A 26,394-nucleotide genomic window follows, 5' to 3' on the forward strand; every position below is an offset into this window, starting at 1 on the left:
GTCTCATAGACTAGAATATAAAATCATAATTTTATGATTCAACTCTCAACCTTTATCAATTGAGACTATGCCTCAAAGTTTCCATAAATTACAACTTTTCCAACACAGTTAGCATGCCATAAGGACTAGTGTGTGTGCTTTTATTAGAAAACAGTGTTTAGTGCGAAGACAACGATGTATGCCTTATGCCATAACACATAAGTGTCCAGTACAAGCCCCAAGTGTTTTGGTTGTGCTGGTTGGATGCACTTTTAGTGCAAATTAGCTTATTATGTTTTTGTTGGAATCACAAATATTCGAGTCATATTTTACTAAGATTTACTTGAGGTGAAGTTTTTAAAAAAGTTGTAACAATAAATTATGTTAATGAATATACTCTATCATAAATGTGACTTAAATGAGCGAAACTATAGAAAAGTGAAACCGCAGGTTGAATCAATGATGACAAGTGTTAAATGATTTAGTCACAAGGTGAAGTAAAGGATTAAAACGGTAATAAGTGAAATTATATGTGAATAAAAGATAATAATAAGGTACTAAAATAAAATTTAATATTGAGATGCCTTGTAAGTAATTAGTGAAGAGAAATTTCGTAATACTTTTGTTATCACCTTGATTTAGTAAAGTGAAATGTTATAGAGGCCAGATAAAGAGTGTTTAGAGCCTTGGTCAAGAAATGATAAATGAATGGACCTAACCCCCCCTAAATGAGCAGCATAACGTGAAAGAATGACTAATTGATTATAAGTAGATTCATATGACTAATGGAACGAATGACTTTTAAAAAATAATATATAAAATCATTTAGAGTTTCTATAAAAGATTATTATTTCTATCTTTCGTATAATATATAGTATTATATATAAATAATATATAAAATCATTTTCAACTATCATCCATCTATTATGAATTTGTTTTCAAATGTCAAATAAAGAAATTCTAAAAAGTAAATAGTGAAGAAATTGACACCTATTTATAGGATAGTGCCAATGCAACATATACATGACATATCATTGCTATATATATATATATTCCTTGGATCAAAAATCTACCATACAAATGGCCACCAGTTTCTAGCAATTACATCAATGGCTGCTCACGAAGCAGTAACTTGAGCCAACCAAGGAAGCAACTTTTGATGAACTAGGTCAGGTTTGTCATCATGGGGGCAATGCCCTACACCTTCCAACATATAAAGGCTTACATTCGACGATTTCGAAGGTAAGGAAGAGAAGTACTTACCTACAGGCCCATCTATAGGGGTGAAAGGATCTTGATCACCCCATAAAACTAGGACAGGTAAGTTGATTCTCGGCATCAATTGCACAGGGTTTGGCCCTGGTGGACCAGTTATAATCGAGACAAAGGCATCGAGAGCACCTTCATCGTTTGCTGGTCCATTGATGATCTGCATTGTAAAAGAACATTATTATCAAGTTTCAATGGTTCGTGTTAATAAGGAACCGTCGGCGGTAACTCAAGGAGATTGATTGCTGTACCTCAACTAGTTCATCATCAACGGACTCTTTATTTCCATAAACAGATAACAAAATGTTCCTTAGATTATCTCTGCATTAAAGACAACTGGATGAGTAACAATGAATTTCAGTACAGGAAAATGGTTGAACCGAATGGAATACCTTTGCTTGGCGCGCTCAAAGACGGCCGTGGCGATTCGTCTTTGCTTCAATAAGAAATCAACCAACCAAAGCAAAGGTAAGAGGAGTTTGATCCTCCAATCATCAACAATTGCCTTGTTGTTCATCCCACCAGCACAATTCAACAGCACAATCCCTAGAACCAGGTTTTGACTAGATTCTTGTTCCACACAATATACATGAGAAATTTGTAAGTGGAAACACAATCAAACGCGAGATCAACATGGAATACATGATACGCACAAGAGATAATATTTAGCATGGTCCGGTTCTGGTTGCCTACATCTAGGGATAAGAGAAAAACTCCACCATAAACATAAGGATTACAAAGAATTCAGAACACCCAATGGACAAACACTAAACCTGAGCCCCAAAAACATGCCCAGTTTTCTATGTTCCCTAGGTTTATGCACATGGAAACACATCATCCCATTAACCCGATATTTTACCAAGCTCTTCCTCACGACCCTACAAAAGTCATTCCTATACAAACATGCCACAGAAATTACCAAACTCTTCCTCACACCCAATAGACAAGCACTAAACTCGAGCCCAAAAACAAGCGCAGTTTTCTATGCTCCCTAGGTTTGAACACTTGAAATACACTTTACCCCATTAACCCAATATTTTACCAAATTCTTCCTCACACCCCTACAAAACTCATTTCCTATACAGAGACCCCATAGATATTACAAGAGATGATTCGGTTCCGGTTGCCTACATTGAGGGATGAGGGAAAAAAATTCCACTATAAACACAAGGATTACAACGGGTTCAAAACACGCAATACACAAATACTAATCCTGAGCCCCGAAACAAGCCCAGTTTTCTACGCTCTCTAGGTTTAAACACATGAAATACACTTTGCCCTATTAACCCAATATTTTACTAAACTCTTTCTCACAACCCTACGAAACACGTTTCCTATACAAATATGCCATAGAAATTACATCTATCTCATAATTCTGACCTAACATCCTATTGCTTGATCATCAAGAAATCTTATTCTCTAAGATTTCTTACATGATATAAATATTTACGTATTAAATAAACTTAATTAGCAAGTAATCATTGATAACTAATTGCTAAGTAGAATTTGGTTCGATATCTAGCAATATAATCATCAAAAAAAAATTATATATGGATTTAAACTATGTTTTTTAACTACCTGAGGCAGCTATCACACAAGCAAGACTTCCCACAGAGTTTCCAATCAACACAGTAGGCTTCTGAACAACTTCATTCAAGAAATCTAGTATCAACTGTGAACAATAATATTGAGATTAGAAGGATTAATTTTGATTACAACAGTTAAACGCCATGTTATTGTGAGCTTGGGGTGTAGTGAAATATACCTCAGCCCAAGCTTCCATGGAATATGAAAAACCTTGGGGCTTATCTGATGCACCAAAACCCAGAAGGTCAATAGCATAAACAGTGTAATCCTGAGCCAATGTGTCAATATTCCTACAACAATTGTTAACCCAGTTCAAATACTGCAATCATTTCAAAATAAATGAAAAGCAACGATATTTCCAGTTTGGGTACCTCCGCCAATGGGGAATGGAGGCACCAAATCCATGAACGAGAAGCAAAGGAGGGTTGGTAGAAGATGAGGAGGAAACAAAGTAATTGATGGAGTACCGACCTTTCCATTGCCACTTACTGCATTGCTCCTTTATCTGACTCACCCCTAACACGCTGACACGAGACTCGGTGGATGGGTCAACATAGCAAGTGATGAAACTACGGTTACCAACACCATAGCCACGACCGAGAACGGGAAGCTTGTTACCGTAAAGGTGAGGGAAAGCAAGTCCTGGTCTGAGTCTGGGTTCTTTAGCCGTCGTCCGCGGCAGCGAATGCGGCGGCCGGAGACAAGCCGCCGCCACATCATGAAGAACCGTGGCAGCCGCCATCTTTATGCCCATCACTCAACTGTTTGTTATTTTTGTTCCACTCAAATTTCATTCCTTTGCCATATGGGGGGAGTTGTGTGTGGTATTGGTTGCATTTGGACTTCGGATTGCTCTCACCTCTCACTATCTTCAACACTGTTTTAAATTTTACATAATTGATAAAAGCTAAAATATTTAGATATTATATTTTTTTTTCGAAAAACAATTATTCTATTAAATTTTAGTAATCTATAAAAAAATATTTTTTATTGACTTTTTATACAATGAAAGCTTACATTAAATTACTTTTATTTTCTAAAAAGAATATATATTCATACATTAAACAAAAATAACCAAGTTTAGTGTCCATTAAGTTTTAACTTGATTAGTATTAGTATTGTTACTTGAGTTCGAGTGAGTTAAATTATTAAAATATTAATCAAAAAATTTATGAGATGATAGTTTCATATTCTCTCCCTTATACTAAAATTTATTAAATTTTTCCTTAGTATTGTGGACTCTCCCATTCAATATTTTAATATACCAAAATTTCTAAACTTATACCAAAATTATTTGCAATTTATCAAAATTTCTAAAGCTTTTACTAAATGTCACAAACTCAACCCATTCAATATTTTTAAGGATTTTCTTTAGAATTTTCTATCTACCTAACTTTCTAATGATGTACAATTTTAAAGGATTTACCAAAATTTAAAGGTTTATGAAATTTTAAAATTCCTAAATATTTATCAAAATATCTAATGTTTTATCAAAATTTTAAGATATTAAAAAATATTAAAGTTTTCCTTTTAAAGTTTTGAACTCGATCCATTCAATATTTTGGCATACCATAATTTTAAAGTTTATATCAAAACTCCTTACAATCTACAAAAAAAAAAAACAAATTCTATACCATACCAACATTTTTAAAGATTTACCAAAATTTCTAAAGTTTTTCTAAGAGTTTCAAACTTGACCCATTGAACATTTTAATACATCATAATTTCTAAAGTTATACCAAAATTTCTATGGCTTTTCTTAAGAATTTTCTATATACCAAAACTTAATTGTACTTACCAAAATTTCTAAAGCAATATCATTTCTAATGGTTTAAAAGATAATCTAAGACTTGTTATAGAAAAATTTAAGGATTTACAAAATTGCTAAACATATATTAAAATATCTAAGGTTATATCAACATTATCAAGGGGTTTATCAAAATTTCTAAAGCTTTTCCTTAGGTCTCGAACTCGACTCATTCAACATTTTGGTGTACCAAAATTTCTAAAGTTAACTTTTGATAGGATTTACCAAATTGTTTCCTCAACCCATGCACCAGTGTTATACCTAAATTTCTAAATACTTATAAAATATTTAAAGTTATAGCAAATTTTTAAGGATGTATCAAAATTTTAAAGTTATATCAAATTTTCTTAAACTTTTACTTACCCATTTAACATTTTAATATACCAAAATTTTTAAAATTATACCAAAATATCTACAACTTTGTTAAAATTTTTAAGGATATACTAAATGGTTTACCAAAATTTCTAAAAGTTTACTAGAATTTCTAAAGTTTTTCTTAAGGGTCTTACACTAGATCCATTCAACATTTTAGCATATCAAAATTTCTAATTTTACACTAAAAGAGTTTACCAAAATTTCTATGCATTTTCCGTAGAATTTCTTCTTACACCAAAATTTGATTTTTTTTATAAAAGTTTTCAAGAATTTACCAAATTTTTTTAAGATTTACTACTATTTTTAAGATTATACCAAAATTTCTAAACCTTTTCCTTGGAACTTTTGTGTACCAAAACTTGATTAATCTTACTAAAATTTATAAGGTCACACCAAAATATCTAAAACTATACCAAAATTTCTAACGATATACAAAATTTTTAAGAATTTGCTAAAACTTTTAAGGTTATACCAAAATTTCTAAATTAGGGTCCCAAACTTGATCCATTCAACATTTTGATATACCAAAAATTTAAATTTATACAAAAATTTCTTAGGACTCACCAAAATTTCTAAGAATAGCATTTCCATAGGATTTATCAAAATTTTCCTCAACCCATGCGCCTGTCTTTTTATAAGTTATACCAAATTTCTTAAGGCTTTACCAAATATTTTAAGGTATATTTTAAACTTTTCCTTAGAGTCATAGATTTACCCATTCAACATTTGGGTATATCAAAATTGTTAAGGTTATATGAAAATTTCTTAAACTTTTCTTAGGGTCCGAACTCGATCCATTCAATATTTAGTATACCATAATTTTTAAGGATTTATTGAAATTTCTATAATTTTTTGTATACCAAGATTTTTAAGAATTTACCGAAAATTTGAAAGATTTATCAAATTTTATGAGGGTTGCCAAAATATTTTAGGTTATACCAAAATTTTAAAAGAAAACCTTAAGAGTGTGTTTGGACGAAGAATCTTAAAATTTTGAGATTTTAAAATACATTTTAGAATTCATCAGTTCAAAATGCTAAGATTTGCAATTTTTTGTTTGGATAAATAATTGATTTAGAAAAGATTAGGTTAATGGAATTTTACAAATTAAAAATAATTATAAAAGAGGAATAATTATATTAAAATAAATAATATAAAAATATTCAATTTGGATATCATTATATTCGTAAGAATTTATAAATAATTTTAATAAAATAAAATTTAAAGTATATACTATAATTAAATTAAATAATTTTTGAAGTTTAAGTTTTCATCTTATAGCGAAATTATGTGTACTTAATCAAATAAAATTATGAGGAATTTTTAAAAACCACCTTTTAGATGAAATTTAAAATGAATTTGAGCAATTAAAATTCTCTATTGAAATTTACTCATAAGTTTTGAAATTCTCCAATATATTTACCCAAAAAGTAAATTCATTTTAGAAATTTGAAAACCTGGATACAAATTAAATCTCTCCTATAAATTTCTCAACCAAACAAACCATAAAAAATTGATATTAAATTGGTAAAAGCTTTCCTAAGTTTCAAGCTCGTTCTTGACATTTTGAAGCCTTAGTCATAACAATAAATTAGATTCCTTTTAAAAAATTTTAAAATGTAAATACAATAAAAGCTAAAAAAATTTAGGCACCTGAGAGATGAAGCATTTATGGTGAAAATTGAAAACCCTAGGCATTTAATAAATTTATTTTAATCTGAATTTCTTCTTTTTTATATTAAAAGTTGAAAAAAAATATTTTCTTAAAGCCCTTCTAACTTTGGGCCCTGAGCGATTACACTCTTAAACAATCTGCAAAGTCTACTAAATTATTTTTAGTAGAGTTTTAAGATAAAGTTGCAAATGAAAAAGAAAAAGTGAAGAATTCTATTCATTTGTTGTTTGTTTTAAAGTTTTAGTCTTTTCTTTTCAAAGGTAAACACAAAGAATTTGAGCTAAAATTTAAAACAAAATTGGGTTGAATACATCAAAATTAAAGAACCATCCAAAACTTTAGCTACATTTGGTTTAAACAATTTCAATCATCCATTTTTAATGAATAGTAGCAATTCAATCAATATCTCAACTTTTAGTACTGGTCAAACAATTGGATTATTCTTTTAGTTTGATCCATTAACTCGATCTTATTATGAAAACTATGATTTTAAAGGTTGAGTCGAATTGGACTTAAGTGTGATATTAACATAATATAAAGTATTATAAATGTGTTTGTGGGTCGAGTCGAGTTATACTTAAGCATGATATTAACATAGTATAAAGTATTATAAATATAAAAACAGGCCGACTCGAGTCAAGTTTGGGCCTTGAATGTTCAAGTTTGAGCCTAGCTTATATTTTGAATGAGCCTAATATTTTCTCAAGTCCATTTTGGGGCTTAATATTTTTTCCTAAATCCTCCCAAATTTTGGGATGACCTTCGAACTTAGACGGATAGCCTGTCTCATAAACAAGTCTATTTCAGATTCTCATCATCACTTTGTTTTGTGCAAATTTATTAATTTGTTCTTGGTTTTATCAAATCAGCCCTTAATTTTAGCTTTATGAAATTGTCTCAAGGTAGTGGCTCTTAGAATGAAGTCAAAAAAAAATTTAGAAGGAAACAAAAGGGCAAGGCTCCTATTTGTCCTCTTTAGAACCATCCTCAGCTGTTTTGTTTAGGCATGTTGATTAATTATTTCCGGATGTGGTGGAGTGGATTGGTGCTTTTTTGAGGTAATGGAATAGGTTGGTGGAAGTAACTTCTTAGAGGGGCGTTGGAGTTTGTGTTACGAATGGTTCTTTTTTATACCTAAGGGTGAGTTTGGATGGGCGGTGCGTTTATCTGCTATTAGTGTAAAAATAGCGGTAGCGGTGAGATTAGATACTGTAGCGATACTGTAGCATGAGACAAAAAGTAAACTAAACGCACAGCACCGCACCCAATCGTCCATCCAAACTCACCCTAAGTCAATATAGGTGTGATGAAGGAGAAAGCAAAGAATTTCAATAAAAGTTTGAGAGACTAAAATATTAAAAATACTATAGAAGTAGAAAGATTAAGATTCAAGTTATTGAAGAGTAGAGAGACTTCATGCATATAACTGTGATATTAAACCTCCAATGAAATTTTAAAGTGGTAAACACTTTTTAGACTTGAACTTGTTATCAAAACTTAATACTTTCTTTTTGCACTTTTAGCATCCATTATTGTCATGTTCACTGATCAAATCGAGTCCAGATCCGATTCTAAAAAAAAAAAATTAGACTCAAATCTGAACTTGATTCCATCCATCCAAATAGTTCTTTGTATTGTCTGAAAAATAATTTTTAAACTAATATTTATATTTTATAATAAAATTTAAATAAAAATAATTTTAAAATTATTTAATTATAATTTGAACAGAATCAAGTCAAATTAAACAAGGTTGATCTAAAGTAAACCGAAACAGACAAATGACTCAGCCTATGAACAAGTCTATTGTCATGAAAATTTAAGCTGTTTGTTTTGGGTTTTATTTAACCATGGGCGTTTCTAGGGGTTTGGTAGGGGACCCAGCCTCCCCTAAAATAGAAAAATTTTCAGTTATGCACTTTAAAATTTTTATAATTTTAAATTAATAAAGGTAAAATTACACTTTGGCCCCCTAAAAATGATAAAAATTTAATTTAATCATTTAAAAATATATAATATAAACTAACTAAATGGTAAAATTATATTTTTACTATAATAAAAATTACAATTTAATTTCGATCTACTAAAAAATTTTTGTAACTCCACCCCTACATTTAACCCAAACAATGAAGTACCCTTCGAAGCAAATTGCATGGAAAAAATAAACTATACCCAAAGTAAAGCGAGAGGGGAAGGCGACCAACCCCACGAGGAAGTCTAATGCCATGGAAAAACGAGTCGTTTGTGTTGGGGTCTCGGTGGTTTAGCGTAAACAATTATTACCCTTTGAAATTGCACGAGTTCAACTTCTCGCTCTCCTACTTGCCTTTGATCACGGAATCACCATGAATCTCTATTTACGTTTCTTTAAACTATAACTCACCCTTACCCCCTTTTTTCATCTAAATTCAGTCCAATTTATTTCTTAAATAAAACAACAAACTTTTTTGTGTATTTCATTTTTATTTTTAAAAAATTAGGTAAATTTCTTCAAATTTTAATGTCAAGATTTGTAATTATCCATCCATGAAAAATAAAACAAAATAAAAGACAGGTATATTGAAAGCACGCAATGAAGCATGTTATGTATGACAGAAGGTTAAAAAAGAGAACAAATGAAGGGTCATGAGATTGCCTAGGGACACTCACAGTCACGTTTAAGCGCCAAATGACAAATTGATCAATCCTTGGACCATGATTTTTTATTTCAATCATTGTGAGTGCTTGTTTAAAATTTTTTTTATAAAACTATAATTTTGATATTTTATTAATTTTTAGAACACCTCAAAAATGAGTCTTGAAAATTTTTAAGAATTAAACTGTGACCCGAGTCATGAACAACTCTACCTACAATGTAGTTGAGACATTTTAGTTTTTCAATATTAATAGTATGCCAAATTTGAAAATATTGTTAGTTGCAGGTTATGTATAATGATAAAATTATTTCATTCTACAGCTTAAAGTTATGCGTAAGTCTAATCATATTCAACTAATAATCTTAAATTTAAAAAATTCATCAACAACAATCAATAATATTATTAATTTGTATTTATCAATAACCATTATAAGTTTAAAGATAAAATTAAATCAAAGTTTAAATTCAGATACTAAAATCATAATTAAATTATCCCCCAAAAAAGGTTATTGTCTGGCTCTCTTGGCAATGTTCTTTTATAGTGACAGGAATAATGGAAGGATCCTAATGTACACATTCTCATGCTGATGCCACTAATGAATGTGACCTCCATTTTCCTTTATCATCATCATCATCGTTTTACCCTACCTATAGTTGGCATCTCTTGGAAGCTTCACTTTCCTCCTCATTTACGTTAAAAAAAAGAAGCATGCTTCAACCTGTCCTATACATATATATATGAGTTCATATATAGTTGAAGATACAACACTTTGCTTCAGCCTGAAGGATAATACCTCCTATGGCTCCTTCATCATCAACCCTTTGTTTTCTGTTTTTGTTGGGGATATTCAGTTCTACTTTTACGTCGTCGTTCACCGAGATCGGGGCTCGAGTCGAGGGTTCGGGTAGGATTAGAAGGAGGACTCTGATGGATAATGGGCTTGGTTTAACTCCACAAATGGGGTATGGATGTGTTGTATGATGTCCTATTCTTATCCTTTTTCTCCTAATCTCATTTTGTTTATAAGTTCAAAAGTATAGTGAATGGTATTCTAATGAGCAGGTGGAACAGTTGGAATCATTTCCATTGCGATATTAATGAGACATTGATCAAAGAAACTGGTATTTAGACTTTCATAATATACTTTTTCTTTATTATATATTTTGTTGATTCCTTTATTCATTTTAAGTTCTGATTACTTTAGGTTATTTATTAATATCATTATGGGTTTGAGTCGTTGTTGTGCCGATAATTATGAAATAATGAAATTTCCTTTGCTCTATGTTGCAGCTGATGCAATGGTCTCAACTGGTCTAAGTGCCGTCGGCTACATCTATATAAATTTAGGTGATAAATCGAATCCAAAATTTGATGTCAATTAAGCATTCCAACATAAATCTTTTATTAACACACCACTGAATTAGTTGACAACATTATGTTTCTTTTCCTCTCAAAATAACATTAGATATTGCTTCACAACATTGGTTTCAATTAGTTTCTTATTGAACCGATTTGCTTGCTCAACTTAATCAGATGATTGTTGGGGAGAACTCAACAGAGATTCTCAGGTGCCATGTTCTTAACTCTGGGGCTCTTTTGATTCTTAAAAACAAATAAAAAGCTGTGCAGTGACTAAAATGTAAATTTATTTTTCCATCAGGGAAATTTGGTTCCTAAAGCTTCATCATTTCCCTCTGGCATCAAGGCTCTTGCAGATTATGCTCATAGCAAAGGGCTTAAGCTTGGGATTTACTCAGATGCAGGGTAAATCCTTTTTCATAAATTGAAATGGTTTACTTCTGATTTTAGTCCCTCTATTATGCTAAAATTTGAAATTTAATCCTTCTAATCCAACCTAATTTACTGTGGCTAAAGTAAGGACATGAATTGTGTTATTGTTATTTAGTCACATAATAAATTCACATGTCAGTCTAATGTTTAAAGCTTAAAAACAATTTTATGCAATCACTTTAATGATAGCAATTAAAGGTGCTATCAATTTGAATTTACTAATAATTAAGAATAAAGAGATCAAATTATATTTATTCCAAATTAAAGGAGGATTTTAAATCTAAATTTCAGCATAGTAGAAAAACTAAAATCAAAGGATGAAAGCTTAGACTTTCATACACGAGGGTGACTTTTTTAATGAATTATTTGCATTTTCAGGACTCAAACTTGCAGCAAGACCATGCCTGGGTCCCTAGGACATGAAGAACAAGATGCAAAAACCTTTGCCTTATGGGTATACATGATTTTGTTTGCCTTATCTTGTCATATTTATGTTATTTTTCGTATTATGATTACGTTTATATAAATATGTTAATAATTTATTTTAGGGTGAATTGCATCAAACATCCTCAAGTTATGACTTAGATTTTATAATAAGTCTTCAAACTTTAAAATGTCCTAATTAAGTCCTAGAAGTATAAGTACTATATTAATATGGTTCTTCCATTAGCTTAACAGTTTGATATTAATAGCAGCTCAGATATGACCTGAAACATATTTAAAGTATATGTGTCTATTACATAGACAAGTTATTAAAATTTATGTTAATTTTTTGACTAGGTTAACTTAATAATACCATACTCAAGGGCAAAGGAGGGAGCAAGTAGCACCCCTCCTTTTCGTATTTTCTTGGAACTTTTCAATATATATGTATTTTTGCATATGTACATTTATTTTGGCCCATAAAAGATATATATATATATATATATATATTAGCATTGTTCTTAACTTTTAGAACTTGATCAAAATATTTCGAATTTTGAATGGCTAATTTAAAAAATTGTCATAATCTTTATTGATGGTGGTGATAGGGAGTGGATTACTTGAAATATGACAACTGTGAAGATACTGGTGGCTTAAGCCCAAAGGAAAGGTAATTTTACATTATCTGAATGATGAAGCCAGGCTTTATCCATTTGTGCCCATCATTATTTTAGAAATTAGTCCAACTTTAGTCATCTGATTTTTCAGATTTAAAAATATAAGTTCAATTATTAACACCGTCAAATTTGTTATAATATTTGCAATTGCATTTAAATTTTAAAATTTGAAAAATAAAGAGACTAAATTTCAAATGTACGAAAAGTATAAAAAATTTAAAAAATATTTCAACTTTATTATTATTTTATTATGATACGTTTGGTGGATGGGTAGGTACCCAAAGATGAGCGAAGCATTACTTAACTCAGGGAGACCCATGTTTTTCTCTTTATGTGAATGGTTAGTGATGAATGAATAATATATTTTCTTAAGCAAATCAATGGTTAATGCCTAATTAAAATTTCTAAGGGGACAAGAGGATCCTGCAACATGGGCACCAAGTATAGGGAATAGTTGGAGAACAACTGGAGACATTGAAGATAACTGGGACAGGTATGCACCTATGCATTAATTGCCTTATTTTAAATATTTTGGCTCCAATTATTGTTTTCAGTTTTATAGTTGGAGAACCCCCTAGAGTCCTGTAGCCACAATGAATCCTAAGTTTTTGGGGGTTTACTTAATTCTTTTTAAATTAAAGGTTTAATTAAAATTTTCAAAAAAATAAGGGTTTAATTTAAAATTTTCAAAATTTGAGAGGATTAATGTAAATTTTCAAAAGTTTTAAAACTTTTGGAAGGCCTAATTAGAATTCTAAAAATTTGAGGTGCCTAATTAAATTCTTTTAAAAATTTAAAGGGTATAAATTAAAGTTTAATTTCTAATATTGTTTTCTCCATCCAAAATACTCAAATTTGAGACTCTACTTGAGAGATATCGAACTCTTTATCACACTAACATAGTTAAAAATTGCATTAATTGTACAATTATCAATATATGTCAAATTATAGGAGCTAAAATTTCAAATTAAATATGATATAGGGATGAAAATCGTACTTTGGCCAGCATTTAGCTCAATTTTTATTTTTATTTTTGGATTTTTGTCTATGTTATTCATATTCAAGTATGTGAGGCCTTCAATATGAAATTGTTTAGGTCAAGAAGAAGATTTAATTTTAACATTTTAAGTAGTATGTCTAAATCTCAAAGTTTAACAAAGCAGAAGGACTAATCACATATTTTTCAAAAGATAATATCTCATAACGACTATAACTGTGCCTTAGTATGACGGGAATAGCGGATCAAAATGACCAGTGGGCTTCGTATGCTAAACCGGGAGCTTGGAATGGTATGAATTTGCATGTGATAGACTTATGCTCTCAATCCTTATACTATTTGCATATTTACAATTTAAGCCCTCAATTTTTAATCATTTTCTCTTTTAATTTAAAAATTAAAGTCCATTTTGATGCATCTTTTTAGTTGGATTATGTGGCAGTTTTAAAAAAAATAAATTTGCTTTGTAGCCAACTTAAAAAGGGAAAACAAACATTAACACGGTCAAAAGGCAACAATTAAAGTGAGATATGGTGTAATAATGTTTGACATGGATTTTTTTATTAAAAAAACACTTATCCCATTCTTATAATCCGGTTTAAGGTTTTTGTTTGTTTGTTTTGTAACCGATATGATGGGTGGAACATGGATTCATCCAACGGTTGCAAAAGTCTCATTATCACCTTTTCATTCTAGGCCATAAATTGCAATGGATCTCACCGGAAAAAAATTCTACTGTAGTTGGCACCCAACCAAAGAAAAAAAAGGTGTTGATTTTCACTTTCTACGTCTTTGAAAGTGAATTTATTTACTTACACACATGTACGAGCAATTTTTTTTTAATCTGTCATGTTCAATTTTAAATTAAAAAATAAAGCATACTTAAATCATTACATACAAATAAAAGGTAAAATTGTAAAATAATAGTGTTTTATTTGAAAAAATGATTGAAATTAGAATGATGTGAATCAGATCCCGACATGCTGGAAGTAGGCAACGGAGGCATGACGACGGAAGAATATCGGTGCCATTTCAGCATATGGGCATTAGCTAAAGTACGTATGATTTAAACTTTAACGGATTTATACGACTTAATTCGTATCAAACTCATAAATATCTCAAATTAAGTTTTTAGAATTACTCCTTCTTTGATTTTAGTGCTTCACACTTCCTTTTTGTCTACACTATTTTGTAGGCTCCGTTGTTGATTGGCTGTGATGTGAGGTCTATGGATAATGTGACATTTGAATTGGTAGCCAATAAAGAGGTTATTGATGTCAATCAAGGTAATTTTTTTTTTTTAGATTGAGATTAGAGGGGTTCATAGATATGATCAGATTGAGTTTAAATCGGGTTTATTCATGATATTAATATCATGTATAATTGTTTAAATTCGCTTGATTCTAAATATGTGTCTTAAATTTTGCACAAATTCACTCAGATTTATAAATGATTAATCTAAATTTATTTAAGTAGATACATATTTTTAAAATTTTAGAAAATATAATTACTATTGTTTAATATTTGATATTAATATATATATCTTTTATTACTATTGATTTTTTTCTTTTATTAAATCTAAAATTCACAATTTAATATATTTTTAAATATGTACATTATAATATAAATTATTTAATATATAAAATAAAATAGAAATCATAAACTTGAAAATGTGCTAATTCGAGTCAAGTTTAGGCTTTGATTATTGAAACTCAATCTTAGCTCAAATTTTAAACGGGTTTAAAATTTTTTTCTAAACCAAACCTAATTTTTTTTAATTTGACTCTCTAAAAAATTAACGATAGCAGTTGAACAACTCTATTTGAGACCTTCCGATGTACAATCATTTATGTTGGACTTTGATTAATTTTGAAACCAAGTCAAATTAAAATCTTAATAAGATATAAAACTTTTTTTAAAAGACTTAAAATTAAATTTTTATTTAAGAAATATCGAATTCCTTATCATCTGATTAAATAAGGGTCAATATTGAACAACTAATTCCACATTTTGAAATAAACTAAAAAGCAAACACTTCAAGTTTGTGACCAAAATCTTTGTACTTTCTAGATAAACTTGGTGTTCAAGGTAAAAAGGTGAAGAAAGAAGGGGATCTTGAGGTAAGTTTCATTCTCATTTTTAAATTCATGTTTTTGGTCTAACTAAGGATTTAATCATTCAATCATGTTGATATTTATAATTTAATCTTCCTAATTTAATTAGACATAATTTAGTTTATTTTATTTATATCATATTAAGGAGAATATTTGATGTATTGTCGATGCATAAGTCCTATTTATCATTGGTGAATAATAGCATGATACATCATCATTAAATAAAATAGAACATATCGAATAACTTATAAATAAATATTAGTAACTTCATTTAAACATAATTAAACAATAATTAATTATAAATAAATTCTAAAACCCAAAACCCTTAAACTTAATATCATAAATTCGAGAGTTATTAATATTTATTTATAATAGTTACGTTTGATGTTTAATTATATTTAAATAAAATTATTAGTACTTATTTACAAGTCCTTTATATTTTTGTTTAATTTAATGATGATTTGTCATGTAATTATTTATTGATGATGCACGAGACTTATGCACTTGGCAAGATATCAAATGTTATTCTTAATATTAATGGTAAGTTCAAATTTGATAACATTGCTAATTGTGGTTGTCAAAATAATAACATTGATTTCTTTCTCTCGTCATTTGATCACAGTTAAAGTCACACGAAAATTTAATTAATCGTGTTTAAGTAATAAAAGCTACATGTGTGAACGAAAAATGCTTAAACTTGTTTAAAATTTTTACATTAATAAAATAAAATACAAAAATATACCAAATTAGAAGAATTAAATCTCAGATTTTTTCTTCAACAAAATTTGAATAAACTTTGTGTTGATTTTGTTTCTGACCTAACAATTCCTATGGGAAATGATTTTCCAACATCAAATTGAAAAATCCAGGTATGGGCAGGCCCATTGGCTAACAATATGGTAGCTGTGGTGTTATGGAACAGAGGATCTTCCTCAGCAAACATCACAGCTTATTGGTCCGATATAGGCCTTAAGCCATCAACGGTTGTCGATTGTCGAGACTTGTGGGCGGTGAGCTTCCCCATCGCTATCATTTTACAACTTTTCATTTAGCCTTTTATATTCTTAATCATAATCAACCTAGTGTGTTGTGTCATATTTATATTCCCAAGGTATTATTTTTTTAAGTTTCGATTTAATTATCTGCTGTTAGTGTATAAATAACGGTAACAGTAAAATTAAATATTGTAATGTGAGATAAAAAATTAACTAAACGTACCGCATCACACCCTATAACTTATCCAAACCTACCCTTAATCATTGTATTAAAGAGTGTTACATTTTTTAAATTTCATCATTGGCTCTAAGGACAACCTTACAACACCCCCACTAAAAAAAATTCATACATTAATGAACAACACTGTCCACGACTTTTAAAATATAGAGGTTATCTAGGCATATTTAATATCACTTAAATTAGTTTTTTTTTAATCTTTACATTATGAGTTTGATGATTGGATAGTTAAATTTTTTCATTTATCATGCTAATAATGTGAATATATTATCTTTTTTTAGTGTCATTGCATTGAAAAGTACGACATTATTAAAATTGTATCTTCGATTCTAAAGAAAGTTTAGAAACTATCTTGAAGCCACTAAAAAATAGTCACGTCGTTTTAAATAGATTAATCCACAATTTCTAGGATATAGAGATCATGTGAGCAAGCATAGTTTCAGGGTTTGAATCACCCTCTATACACTCTCCCTTTTAGTGTCATTCAGAGGAGTTTTTAGACTCTCTTTAAACAGGATAAAACCTTAAAAAAGTGGGATTTATATGGTGTTGGACATCAATAATACTGGATTTATCTATTAGCTAGATTACTGTTTTGAAATGAACAGCATTCGACGGAGACGGGTGTTGAAGATGAGATATCAGCGGAAGTGGATTCTCATGCATGCAAAATGTACACTTTGAAACCACATACAAATAGAGATCGGAGTTGAACAAATAGATATTTTGGTGAAAAGCGAGTTCAATTATAGCAGGCATAAGCAGCAGGACATGTTGAGAGACCATGCATGTTCTTATGTATTGTGTGATATTTTCAATGGAAAAAGAAATAATTTTTTTTAGACTTTTTAGTATCCGATGCTCACATTAAATCTGGACTAAATTCAAAATTGAGTCAAGTTGAATATCTAAACGGAGCCAAAGCTCACTTAATTGTAATTTTTTTCATCCACAAAACTTAAATTCTAGAAATTCTTTAAAAGACAGGAGAATCACGTATTAAAAAGGAATTCATTCAATTTTTGTATTTATCTTGAATTTTTCCTTATCCTTCTAAAAGAAACCATACATAATAAAAAATGGTTAATTTTATTTTAGGCACAATGATTTATTTCGTCCTCTAATTTTTTTAAAATATTTTAGCTTTTTATTTAAAATGTCACTTCTTTTAGCATTTAAATTTGTGTTGTTTATCAAATCATCCTCAAAATAGATGAAAAATTAACATCTATTAACTTTGCTGATGTAGCATACATATGGATTGCCGTTAGCAATTACTTATTTTTAAATATAAAAATTTTAAAAGTATAAAATTTATTTTAAAAAATTTAAAAAGTATTAAAATATACAAATTTTATATACTTTTTAATTTTAAAAATTAATTAATTGCTAATGTGACATACACATCAACTTCCATGAGGATACCACATCAACAAAATTAATATAAGTTAATTTTTCATTTACTTTAGGATAATTTGACAAATAATGCAAGTTTAAGAGTTAAAAAGACAAAAATTAAATAAAAATTAAAATAAATTTTCTAAAAATTGAAGTACCAAATAAATTATTATACTTTATTTTATTTCGAAATAAATTCGAATCTTATTTTAAATTTTAGAATCTTAATTGGACCTGGAAAAAAAACTTAAATCCACATGATTCAGAATAGCAATTAAATATATATTGTAGAAACAAAAGATTCCGTATTTTCTTGTTTCATCCATTTTGGCCACCATGACCTTAAATTAAAATTTTTATAATAATTGTTTAAGTTTTAAAAATAGAAATAAATGTCGATTGATTTTTATTTTGATTGGTATGGGTATTATTGTAAATTTAAGAGGACGTGAGTTCGAGTGCATTGAAATATATTATCCTATTATTAATAGGTTAGGGAGGAGTTATAGATAATTTTAAATGTTATTTAAAAAATAAATACTATCAGAACTTATAATGAGATGGTTAAAAAGATAAAATAAAATTTTCAAATAAAAAAAGAGAAGTCAAAATTGGCTGCGTTGGGAAGACTTGCAAATGCAGCATTTCTTCTCAATTTTCTTTACTGCTCCAACTAACAAAAATGCAATGTAATTTATTGTTATTAGGGTTAATTGCATTATATACCCTCAAACTATGATTAAGATTTTAAATTATTCTCAAACTTCAAATCATTGTAATTAAAATTTTAAAGTATTAATATCAATATCGATCAAGTTCTTCTGTCAACGTAGACATTAATTTGTTGTTATCTGTACCTCTCTTAATAAAAATCTCACCACCCTTACCTCGTTGTATCACGATATTACCGACTGTGACCTCACCAAAAGCAACACTTTGACAACTAAGAGTAAGTGTTGGATCTTTCCTTGCATGTACTATACATGGGACTTCGCCTAGTCCATGTATATTTCATAATTACCTATCTAGAGGGTTATTGTGCTCCTTAAATGGTCGACACAATGAGAGCCGTGCTATACACGTGTAAGATCTAAGGTTGAATGATGGCCACCTTCACTTATAAATATTCTTCTTCCTTCTTTACACACACATACACATATAGAGAAACACCTCTTTCCTTCTCCAGCGACTTTCAGCACTCAACTATTGTGTGAACAACCAACTCTGCTGCCTACATGTCTTATCTATTAACACATATAATTATTATTTGAAAATTTTAAAGATTATGTGTTTCTATATAATTACAAATTTAATCCCTAAATTGACAAAAAGATTATAATTGTTTACTAATGCTTTGGTTATTTATTAAATATTTTAAAGATTGAAAATTGAGAACGTTTAGCACAAGTATGATATTTTATAATAAAAAATAATGGAGCAATCATATAGTAGTTGAATAAAATATGCAAAAGAAAGTGAAAATGGTAGGTTCTCATATTTGACCAAAGATAAATTAAAATAAAAATAAGAAGAGCCCAAAAGGCAAAGGTGCTTTCTTCAATTTTAAGTTACAATCAACGAATCAGCTTTATCCAAACCTAACTCTTTCCGGCAGGAATCTCGATTCGCCGCCGTAACCGCCGCCGCCCCCGCTTCCTCCTTCCTCTTCAGGTGGGCTTCAATAGTTCCGATTCCCATTTCACTCTCCAAATTATTCTCAAATTTCGATTAAACCCAGTTTATTTTTAAACTAAAATTTGAAATTCACGAGCTGATCTGTCAGATTAATCCTACGAATCGCTCTGTTGGACACACCACTGACCGTAATTCGAGCTCCCATCGTCATCATAAGGATTAAGAAGAAAAAAGAGAGATTATTTTATGTATGTTTCCATATATTTATTTCTACTCCGTGGTTGTGGAATTTGTTGGTGACAATCACGGAGCCGAAGCGCCTTAAAACGGATATGCAGAGCAGTGGGAACTTGTCAAGGAGTAGTAACAGTCCATCAGTGAGAGTGCCGTCGTTGTCGCCGCCACCGCAGTCTCAGCAGTCGTCGAGGCGGCTCAGCTTGTGCTCGCAAATAGCTACTCATTCCTCCCCGATTGTGTTCCCGGAGAAACGTACTAAGAAGCCCAAAGCTTTCTCAAAACGCAGCGAAGCCTCTATCACGGACGATCAAACTGGTAATAAATCTAAAAGGGAAGAGCATCGAATCGATATTGGTGGAGGGGATGAAAAATCTGATTTGCTTGGTTATGTAGTTTACTCAGGGAAGCTCATTTTAGATAAGAGAAAGAATGTCCCAGATGATAATAATAATTCCACCGTAGAGAAGGATTCTTCTAATGATACAGCCAACGAGCAAGCTGTTGCTGCTAAACTGACTAGCAAGGCATTGGTTTGGGGTTCACATGTATTGTCTCTTGATGACGTTGTCTCGGTAAATATTTCATCTCTGCAATAGATCATTCCAATGAATAAGGTTTAATTTTGGGTTTTTGTTTGCAATCATCCTATTCAGTTTCTTTTATCTTGATAGGTATCCTACAATGTTGGTGTTAGACATTTCACCGTGCATTCTTACCCTCTTAAAAAGGGTGCTTGTGGCTTTTCGGCTTTTATTAAACCAAAGAGAAGCCAAAAGGATTTTCGATTCTTGGCTTCTAGTGTAGAAGAGGCGGTTCAATGGGTTGGTGGGTTTGCAGACCTGCAGTGTTATATCAATTGTTTGCCTCACCCTTTAGTTTCTTCGAAGAAGCAAGCTTCTTCTGAATTGTTTCCGATGGATACTCCACCTGAGCTCGTGTTCAGATGCAAGAATCCTCCAAAAATGCTTGTGATATTGAATCCAAGGTCAGGTCGGGGTCGTTCTAGTAAAGTTTTCCATGGAATTGTCGAGCCAATATTTAAGGTATGTTCTGTCTCTTTTATCTTATCAGTTTATATAAATTTTTCTGATTTTCCATGTTATTTATGGATTTGAAACTTTGGAATCACTATTCAGTTGTCCTTGATCATAATTGATGTTGCTAGTCTGTAGTTCTCTTCCTGTCCACCTTATCCACCCATAAGATGAATAAAATCCATAATATAATTTTCTCTTAGATGAACTTGCATTGATGTGTCAATGCATCTTATGATTGTGTATGCTCTTATTATTAGTTTCTCGGATACTTATCTTTTCTTTGTTTTTTTAAAAAATAATATAAGAAATACCAAAATAGTATATTTTGTCAATTATTTACTAAATATCACGAAATGAATAGTGCAACATTTTCTCTGACACTAAATCACCATACTGAAAGGTGATTTAACCCTCTCTTTTTCCAATAATGCTGATAAAAAAAAAAAAGAGAATGGTGTAGGGAGGGACTGGAAGCCGAGTGAGGCATGCACTGGCCAGTCTAATTGGTGCCAGGGAGGGGTCATTTTGTGCCTGTGAGGGGCAGAGAATCTCTGCTGCCTCGGGGGCTAAATCGACTACCCTTTCCTGGCTCCCTTTTTGACCTGCATTATTGGGAAAAAAAAAGGCTAAATCGCCTTCTGGTATGGCGATTTAGTGTCAGAAAAATGTTGCACTATTCATTTTGTATTATTTTGGTACATAATCAACTATTATAGTAACTTTTTTTTATGTATTATTTACCAAAAAATCCTCTTTTCTTTTGTGGCGCGCTTTATTCATTTTTCTATAAATTCTTGCTTCTTTCTTTAGTTCTACGTCTATTTTCTTTTCTCCTGTTATTCTTATAGTCAAGAAGAAACACAGACTTTAGGCTGTATTGATTTTTCTTGTTGTAAATGCAAACCGTGACAGCTTGCTGGATTTAAATTGGAGGTAGTCAAAACAACATCTGCAGGCCATGCTAAAAAGCTGGCATCTACTGTTGATATCAGCACGTGCCCTGATGGTAGTACTGCTTCAAAATTTAACTACTTATTCTAGCTTTGTTTATGTTTTTGATGATTGTTATCATCATCTTACCTGTTAATATGAATTTAGATCATTTTACTTACTTTCAGGAATTATATGCGTTGGTGGTGATGGGATTATCAATGAGGTTAGCCATTTCAACTTTAGTTAAATTCTGATTCATGTTTCATATTTATTTATTTTTCTAGATAACCTGTTGGTCAATTTTCAAGAGTGTAAGCAGAAATTAGGGGCCCGATATTGTTTGAGGTGCAAGAAAAGTACTTGCTGGAGCAAAATGGTGCATAAAATATTGAACATTAATAAATTTAAATGATTGTTCTGTGTCTAATAAATTTCTTAATCTATTTCTAAGATTAATCGCCTTAAGCATCATCATCAAATGAAAACTCCATGTTTCCTTCACTTTTAATGCTCTCCTGAATGATAACCATCTGCATCCTGCTCCTTCTCATTGTCATCTTCCTCTTCAGAAGTTGATATGAACTTAAAACCTTTGAACTGTATCTCGCTTGCGTTCTAGTATATTTCCTTCCAATACCTGCAGTACTTGCTACCATCTGATTTTTTATCTCCATTATAGGGACGGGTGAGTATTTTTTTGATATTGGAATCATCGTATTGAGTATAAAGCTCCTATATTCTTTGGGTGTTTAGTTTTATTAGGTTCTCTGCTGATGTTTCTGTTTTTATCATTTAATTAGTTACTTTATCTTGGTAAATGTGTAGGTTCTAAATGGTCTGCTTAGTAGAGACAATCAGAAAGAAGGAATTTCTATACCTATTGGAATTATACCGGCAGGTTCTGATAATTCATTGATTTGGACTGTTCTTGGAGTTAGAGATCCAGTCTCCGCAGCGATTTCTATTGTGAAGGTAATCCTGCTTGGCATTCAAGATGAGATTTGCTTTGTGTGCTGATTATTCTGTCACTCCCTTTATAGATTGATTTGTAGTGTTTTTCAAAACCATATTGATCCATGTGTCTGAAATTGGTTAAAAACACCTTGATGGACCCTAACGCATTGTGAATACCATGATTTTCTTCTTATAGATGTATCAAGTTCCTACTTTCCTTCCTGTTGCCTACAATTGAGCTCTTGTTGGTTTCAGGGTGGTCTAACTGCTACGGATGTTTTTGCTGTTGAGTGGATTCAGACTGGTCTTATTCACTTTGGGATGACAGTCTCCTATTATGGTTTTGTCAGTGATGGTATGTATTGGTAATATGACGATATATCCTTGTTAACAAAATAGAAATCGGTTGGTTTCGATATCCAGTCAACCTCTGTTCTCTTGAAATGCGTTCAAGATGCTTCAATGTAACATATCTTGGCATCATGCGTTCAAAGATGCCTGAATTTAGAGTGTGAGTTACACCTACTGACTATGAATTTCCTTTTAGAACGTTTTGAGCATTCATCCTCATATATGTTGCACTCATGTAACCTTTTAGAAGAGTGTCTGATTTCCCTTTTTGTCTTTTTTGAGTTCCATGGGTTCAGGAAAAAGTTATTTCTGTACCTCATCCTTGGCTGTTTTCCCGTTGTCATATCATAAGTTTGTGCCTATAATTGAAATTACGTCAGAACTACTTCTAGACTAGCCATCTTTACTGCTTTTGTTTGAATCTATTGGCTGTAAGTTGCCTAAGGCACATTAGATTCAGGAAAGGCATATATAGTGTTCGAATGAAGAAAATCTTTTATGAGTGTATGTATGGTGTTGCATAGAGTAACTCCTCCGTATTTTATTATCTTCTAGTGTGGGAATGATGAACTGTATGTTTGTATCTTTTTCTCATGTCTTGCAGTCTTAGAACTATCTGAGAAATATCAGAAACGATTTGGTCCACTGCGATATTTTGTTGCTGGCTTCCTAAAGTTTTTGTGTTTGCCAAAATACCACTATGAAGTGGAGTACCTTCCAGCAGCCAAAGAGGATCGAGAAGGTAAAATCTCAACTGATAGGGAGGTAGTTGACATGTCAGACCTGTACACCGACGTTATGAGAAGGTCAAACGCAGATGGCATTCCTAGAGCCTCTAGTTTATCTAGTATTGATTCAATAATGACTCCTAGCCGAGCATCTGTAGGTGAGATGGACACTTGTAGTAGCACTCATGCCAGCACAGAACCATCTGAATATGTGCGTGGCCTTGATCCTAAGGCTAAACGGTTGTCGTTTGGGAGAAACAATGTAACAGCCGAGCCTGAAGTTATTCACCCTCAGTTACCACCCTCAACAACTCCAAACTGGCGTAGGACCAGGTCAAAATCTAGGACAGATAAAGGATGGAGTGGATCGACTGCAGCACATGATCCTTCTAGATGTTCTTGGGGTAATGCTGCAACAAATGATAGAGAGGATATATCTTCGACATTGTCTGATCCAGGTCCAATTTGGGATGCTGAACCAAAATGGGACACTGAAGCTAATTGGGATGTGGAGAATCCAATCGAGTTACCAGCGCCACGAAATGATCTCGAGTCAGGAGCAAAGAAGGAAGCCGCCCCAAGAGTCGAAGATGAATGGATTGTAACTAAGGGGCCATTTCTCGGCATCCTTGTGTGCAACCATGCATGTAGAACCGTGCAGAGTTCTCAGGTGGTGGCTCCAAGAGCTGAACCCGATGACAACACCATGGATATGCTCTTAGTTCACGGGAGTGGGCGACTCCGGTTGATGAGATTTTTTGTGCTACTACAGATGGGTAAACACCTTTCACTGCCATATGTTGAATATGTCAAGGTATGAGTGTAAAATTTCCTTTACTCCATGAACAATCTTATATTCCGAATACAGCAACTTGGTCATTGCACCCATAAGAGTCCATCCAAGTTCAAGATTGTTGTTACAATTGTCGGTGCAACTGGACCAGGTGCTTTGATGAAATAACTATTACTGGTTTGAACATATGTTTTGCAGTTAGTGCTCTTACATAGGGATAGTTACAACATGATATTTAATGGGTGTTTTATATGCACAAATATCTACATCTGATTTAAACCATGTAACTATAGCTTCCATTAAAAATGGCAGGTAAAATCTGTCAAAATTAAGGCTGGGAAACGCACGCATAACGGTTGTGGCATTGACGGTGAGTTTTTCCCCCTCAATGGAGAAGTAGTGTCATCGTTGCTTCCGGAACAGTGCAGACTAATCGGTCACTTCCGTGGCCATCATGATGTCTGATGAAGAGATTTTTTATTTATTTGAAATGTTCTTGTCATATCTAGAATGCAAAAGGCTCCCTACAAGACTCACGGCTCTGTGAGTATGCGGAGTATGCTTAAGACATATTTTGTCTGAATATTATATTATATCACATGTGAAACCCCTCCCATTTGTGCCATTAAACATGCAATGAGGGTTTCTGTAAATTTTTATTTTTGTTGGGTTTTTGTGTATCTGTTGCTTTGTTTAACTCCGTGGTCTTGTTTCTTTCTGTGTGGGCTTCTCAATGTATGGAAAATTCATTTCTTGTTTTTCAGTACCTTCTGCTTTGCTTATATACATACATATTGCTTTGTTAACTTTTAGTCTGGGTAACGGCAGGGGAAGTTCTACTCGATTAATTTGATTTATTTTATTTCAAACAAAACAAAACAATAAATAATTCAAATTAAAAATAATTCCAACTCAGAAAATTTGATTCACAGATTTGAATGATTCATTTTGGATTAAAAAAATTAGACATAAGTTGGCATTTTTTTTTGTGAATTATAATAACAGGGCAAAGTTTAAACAATAAATGTGATTAGTACGGCTCAAACTCAAGTTACATTTGAGGCGATGAACACCTTAAACTATTAAATCATCACATGAGTTCATAAAAGTTATCAGTAAGTAAAACCATTTTATCTAATCTTATCTTTTAAAGCATGCGAGAACAAAATCTTTTATTATACTATTAAACAATTTATTAAAATTGTTAATAGGTTGAGATTTTGTTATGCATTTTACTTAGTAGTATTTAAAAAAATAAAATATAGATAAACAAGACATGGCAAAATTTCAATATCGTGAGTTTATTGCTTTTTTTTGTTATATGTAACTATATAAGAAAACAATGCAATTATCCGTCTTTTCAATGTAGGTATTGACTCATTTTTCTTAATTTATTATTTATTTTATTATAAAAATTACAAAGAAATTATATAATTTTATAGAAGTGTAATATGATGATATTCGTTATATTTTAAAATTTATAGTGAAATGTTGTATTGGTTGAAAGAAAGTTTCGATTTGATATAAAAGAGAAAGTTGCAAACATTGGGATTCATGATAAAAGATGATTGCATGAATCGAAATAAGCTTGAAGTTCAAAGTTAAACTCCATATTACATGCATACTACTAATGTATACGTTACTATATGGGGATGTATATTGCTACAAAAAAGGCCTCGGTTTGATAATAAGAAAGAGTTGCAAGTGTTAAAGATTCGGAATAGAAGATGACTGCATTAATTGGGATAAACTTTGGGCTCAAAGTTAC

The 26,394-nt window shown here is 31.2% G+C and overlaps 3 protein-coding genes across 5 annotated transcripts; 2 read left to right on the forward strand and 1 right to left on the reverse strand.

Annotated features, from left to right (window-relative positions):
- Nucleotides 1-879: 879 nt before the first annotated feature.
- Nucleotides 880-3,709, reverse strand: LOC105784047 (pheophytinase, chloroplastic). The gene is made up of 6 exons (XM_012609821.2): nt 3,207-3,709; nt 3,014-3,125; nt 2,827-2,920; nt 1,641-1,818; nt 1,500-1,569; nt 880-1,408 (listed from the first exon to the last, which is right to left on the reverse strand). The coding sequence occupies exons 1-6, from the start codon at nt 3,587-3,589 to the stop codon at nt 1,097-1,099; spliced, it is 1,149 nt and encodes a 382-aa protein (XP_012465275.1). The 5' UTR covers nt 3,590-3,709; the 3' UTR covers nt 880-1,096.
- Nucleotides 3,710-9,977: 6,268 nt separating this feature from the next.
- On the forward strand, nt 9,978-17,402 carry LOC105784022 (alpha-galactosidase). 2 transcript variants are annotated; one of them, XM_012609776.2, is made up of 15 exons: nt 9,979-10,287; nt 10,388-10,446; nt 10,616-10,672; nt 10,859-10,893; nt 10,986-11,089; nt 11,495-11,570; nt 12,148-12,209; nt 12,491-12,556; nt 12,626-12,709; nt 13,441-13,505; nt 14,186-14,268; nt 14,409-14,499; nt 15,284-15,333; nt 16,197-16,337; nt 17,169-17,402. In XM_012609776.2, the coding sequence occupies exons 1-15, from the start codon at nt 10,124-10,126 to the stop codon at nt 17,271-17,273; spliced, it is 1,242 nt and encodes a 413-aa protein (XP_012465230.1). In that variant the 5' UTR covers nt 9,979-10,123; the 3' UTR covers nt 17,274-17,402. The 2 variants fall into 2 exon arrangements, with proteins under 2 accessions (XP_052481918.1, XP_012465230.1); XM_052625958.1 differs by lacking the exon at nt 12,491-12,556 and having other exon boundaries at nt 9,978-10,287.
- Nucleotides 17,403-19,445: 2,043 nt separating this feature from the next.
- On the forward strand, nt 19,446-25,392 carry LOC105783094 (sphingoid long-chain bases kinase 1). 2 transcript variants are annotated; one of them, XM_052626373.1, is made up of 9 exons: nt 19,446-19,629; nt 19,742-20,402; nt 20,502-20,873; nt 21,780-21,873; nt 21,986-22,023; nt 22,626-22,772; nt 23,010-23,109; nt 23,710-24,609; nt 24,939-25,099. In XM_052626373.1, the coding sequence occupies exons 2-9, from the start codon at nt 19,926-19,928 to the stop codon at nt 24,956-24,958; spliced, it is 2,148 nt and encodes a 715-aa protein (XP_052482333.1). In that variant the 5' UTR covers nt 19,446-19,629; nt 19,742-19,925; the 3' UTR covers nt 24,959-25,099. The 2 variants fall into 2 exon arrangements, with proteins under 2 accessions (XP_052482333.1, XP_012463741.1); XM_012608287.2 differs by having other exon boundaries at nt 19,449-19,629; nt 23,710-24,647; nt 24,939-25,392.
- Nucleotides 25,393-26,394: the final 1,002 nt, after the last annotated feature.

Source organism: Gossypium raimondii, chromosome 13, assembly GCF_025698545.1.
Source record: "Gossypium raimondii isolate GPD5lz chromosome 13, ASM2569854v1, whole genome shotgun sequence".
In the NCBI taxonomy this organism is placed as follows: domain Eukaryota; kingdom Viridiplantae; phylum Streptophyta; class Magnoliopsida; order Malvales; family Malvaceae; genus Gossypium; species Gossypium raimondii.

Excerpts from the sequence above, each read along its gene's own strand:
- LOC105784047 (XM_012609821.2), bottom strand. The coding sequence starts at position 3,589 with ATGGGCATAAAGATGGCGGCTGCCACGGTTCTTCATGATGTGGCGGCG. Across the intron at positions 2,921-3,013 it reads CCATGGAAGCTTGGGCTGAG|TTGATACTAGATTTCTTGAA; the intron begins GTATATTTCACT and ends TATTGTTCACAG. Across the intron at positions 1,409-1,499 it reads TTGATGATGAACTAGTTGAG|ATCATCAATGGACCAGCAAA; the intron begins GTACAGCAATCA and ends TTTACAATGCAG.
- LOC105784022 (XM_012609776.2), top strand. The coding sequence starts at position 10,124 with ATGGCTCCTTCATCATCAACCCTTTGTTTTCTGTTTTTGTTGGGGATA. Across the intron at positions 11,090-11,494 it reads GGGATTTACTCAGATGCAGG|GACTCAAACTTGCAGCAAGA; the intron begins GTAAATCCTTTT and ends TTGCATTTTCAG. Across the intron at positions 11,571-12,147 it reads CAAAAACCTTTGCCTTATGG|GGAGTGGATTACTTGAAATA; the intron begins GTATACATGATT and ends TGGTGGTGATAG.
- LOC105783094 (XM_012608287.2), top strand. The coding sequence starts at position 19,926 with ATGCAGAGCAGTGGGAACTTGTCAAGGAGTAGTAACAGTCCATCAGTG. Across the intron at positions 21,874-21,985 it reads TATCAGCACGTGCCCTGATG|GAATTATATGCGTTGGTGGT; the intron begins GTAGTACTGCTT and ends ACTTACTTTCAG. Across the intron at positions 24,648-24,938 it reads CATATGTTGAATATGTCAAG|GTAAAATCTGTCAAAATTAA; the intron begins GTATGAGTGTAA and ends TAAAAATGGCAG.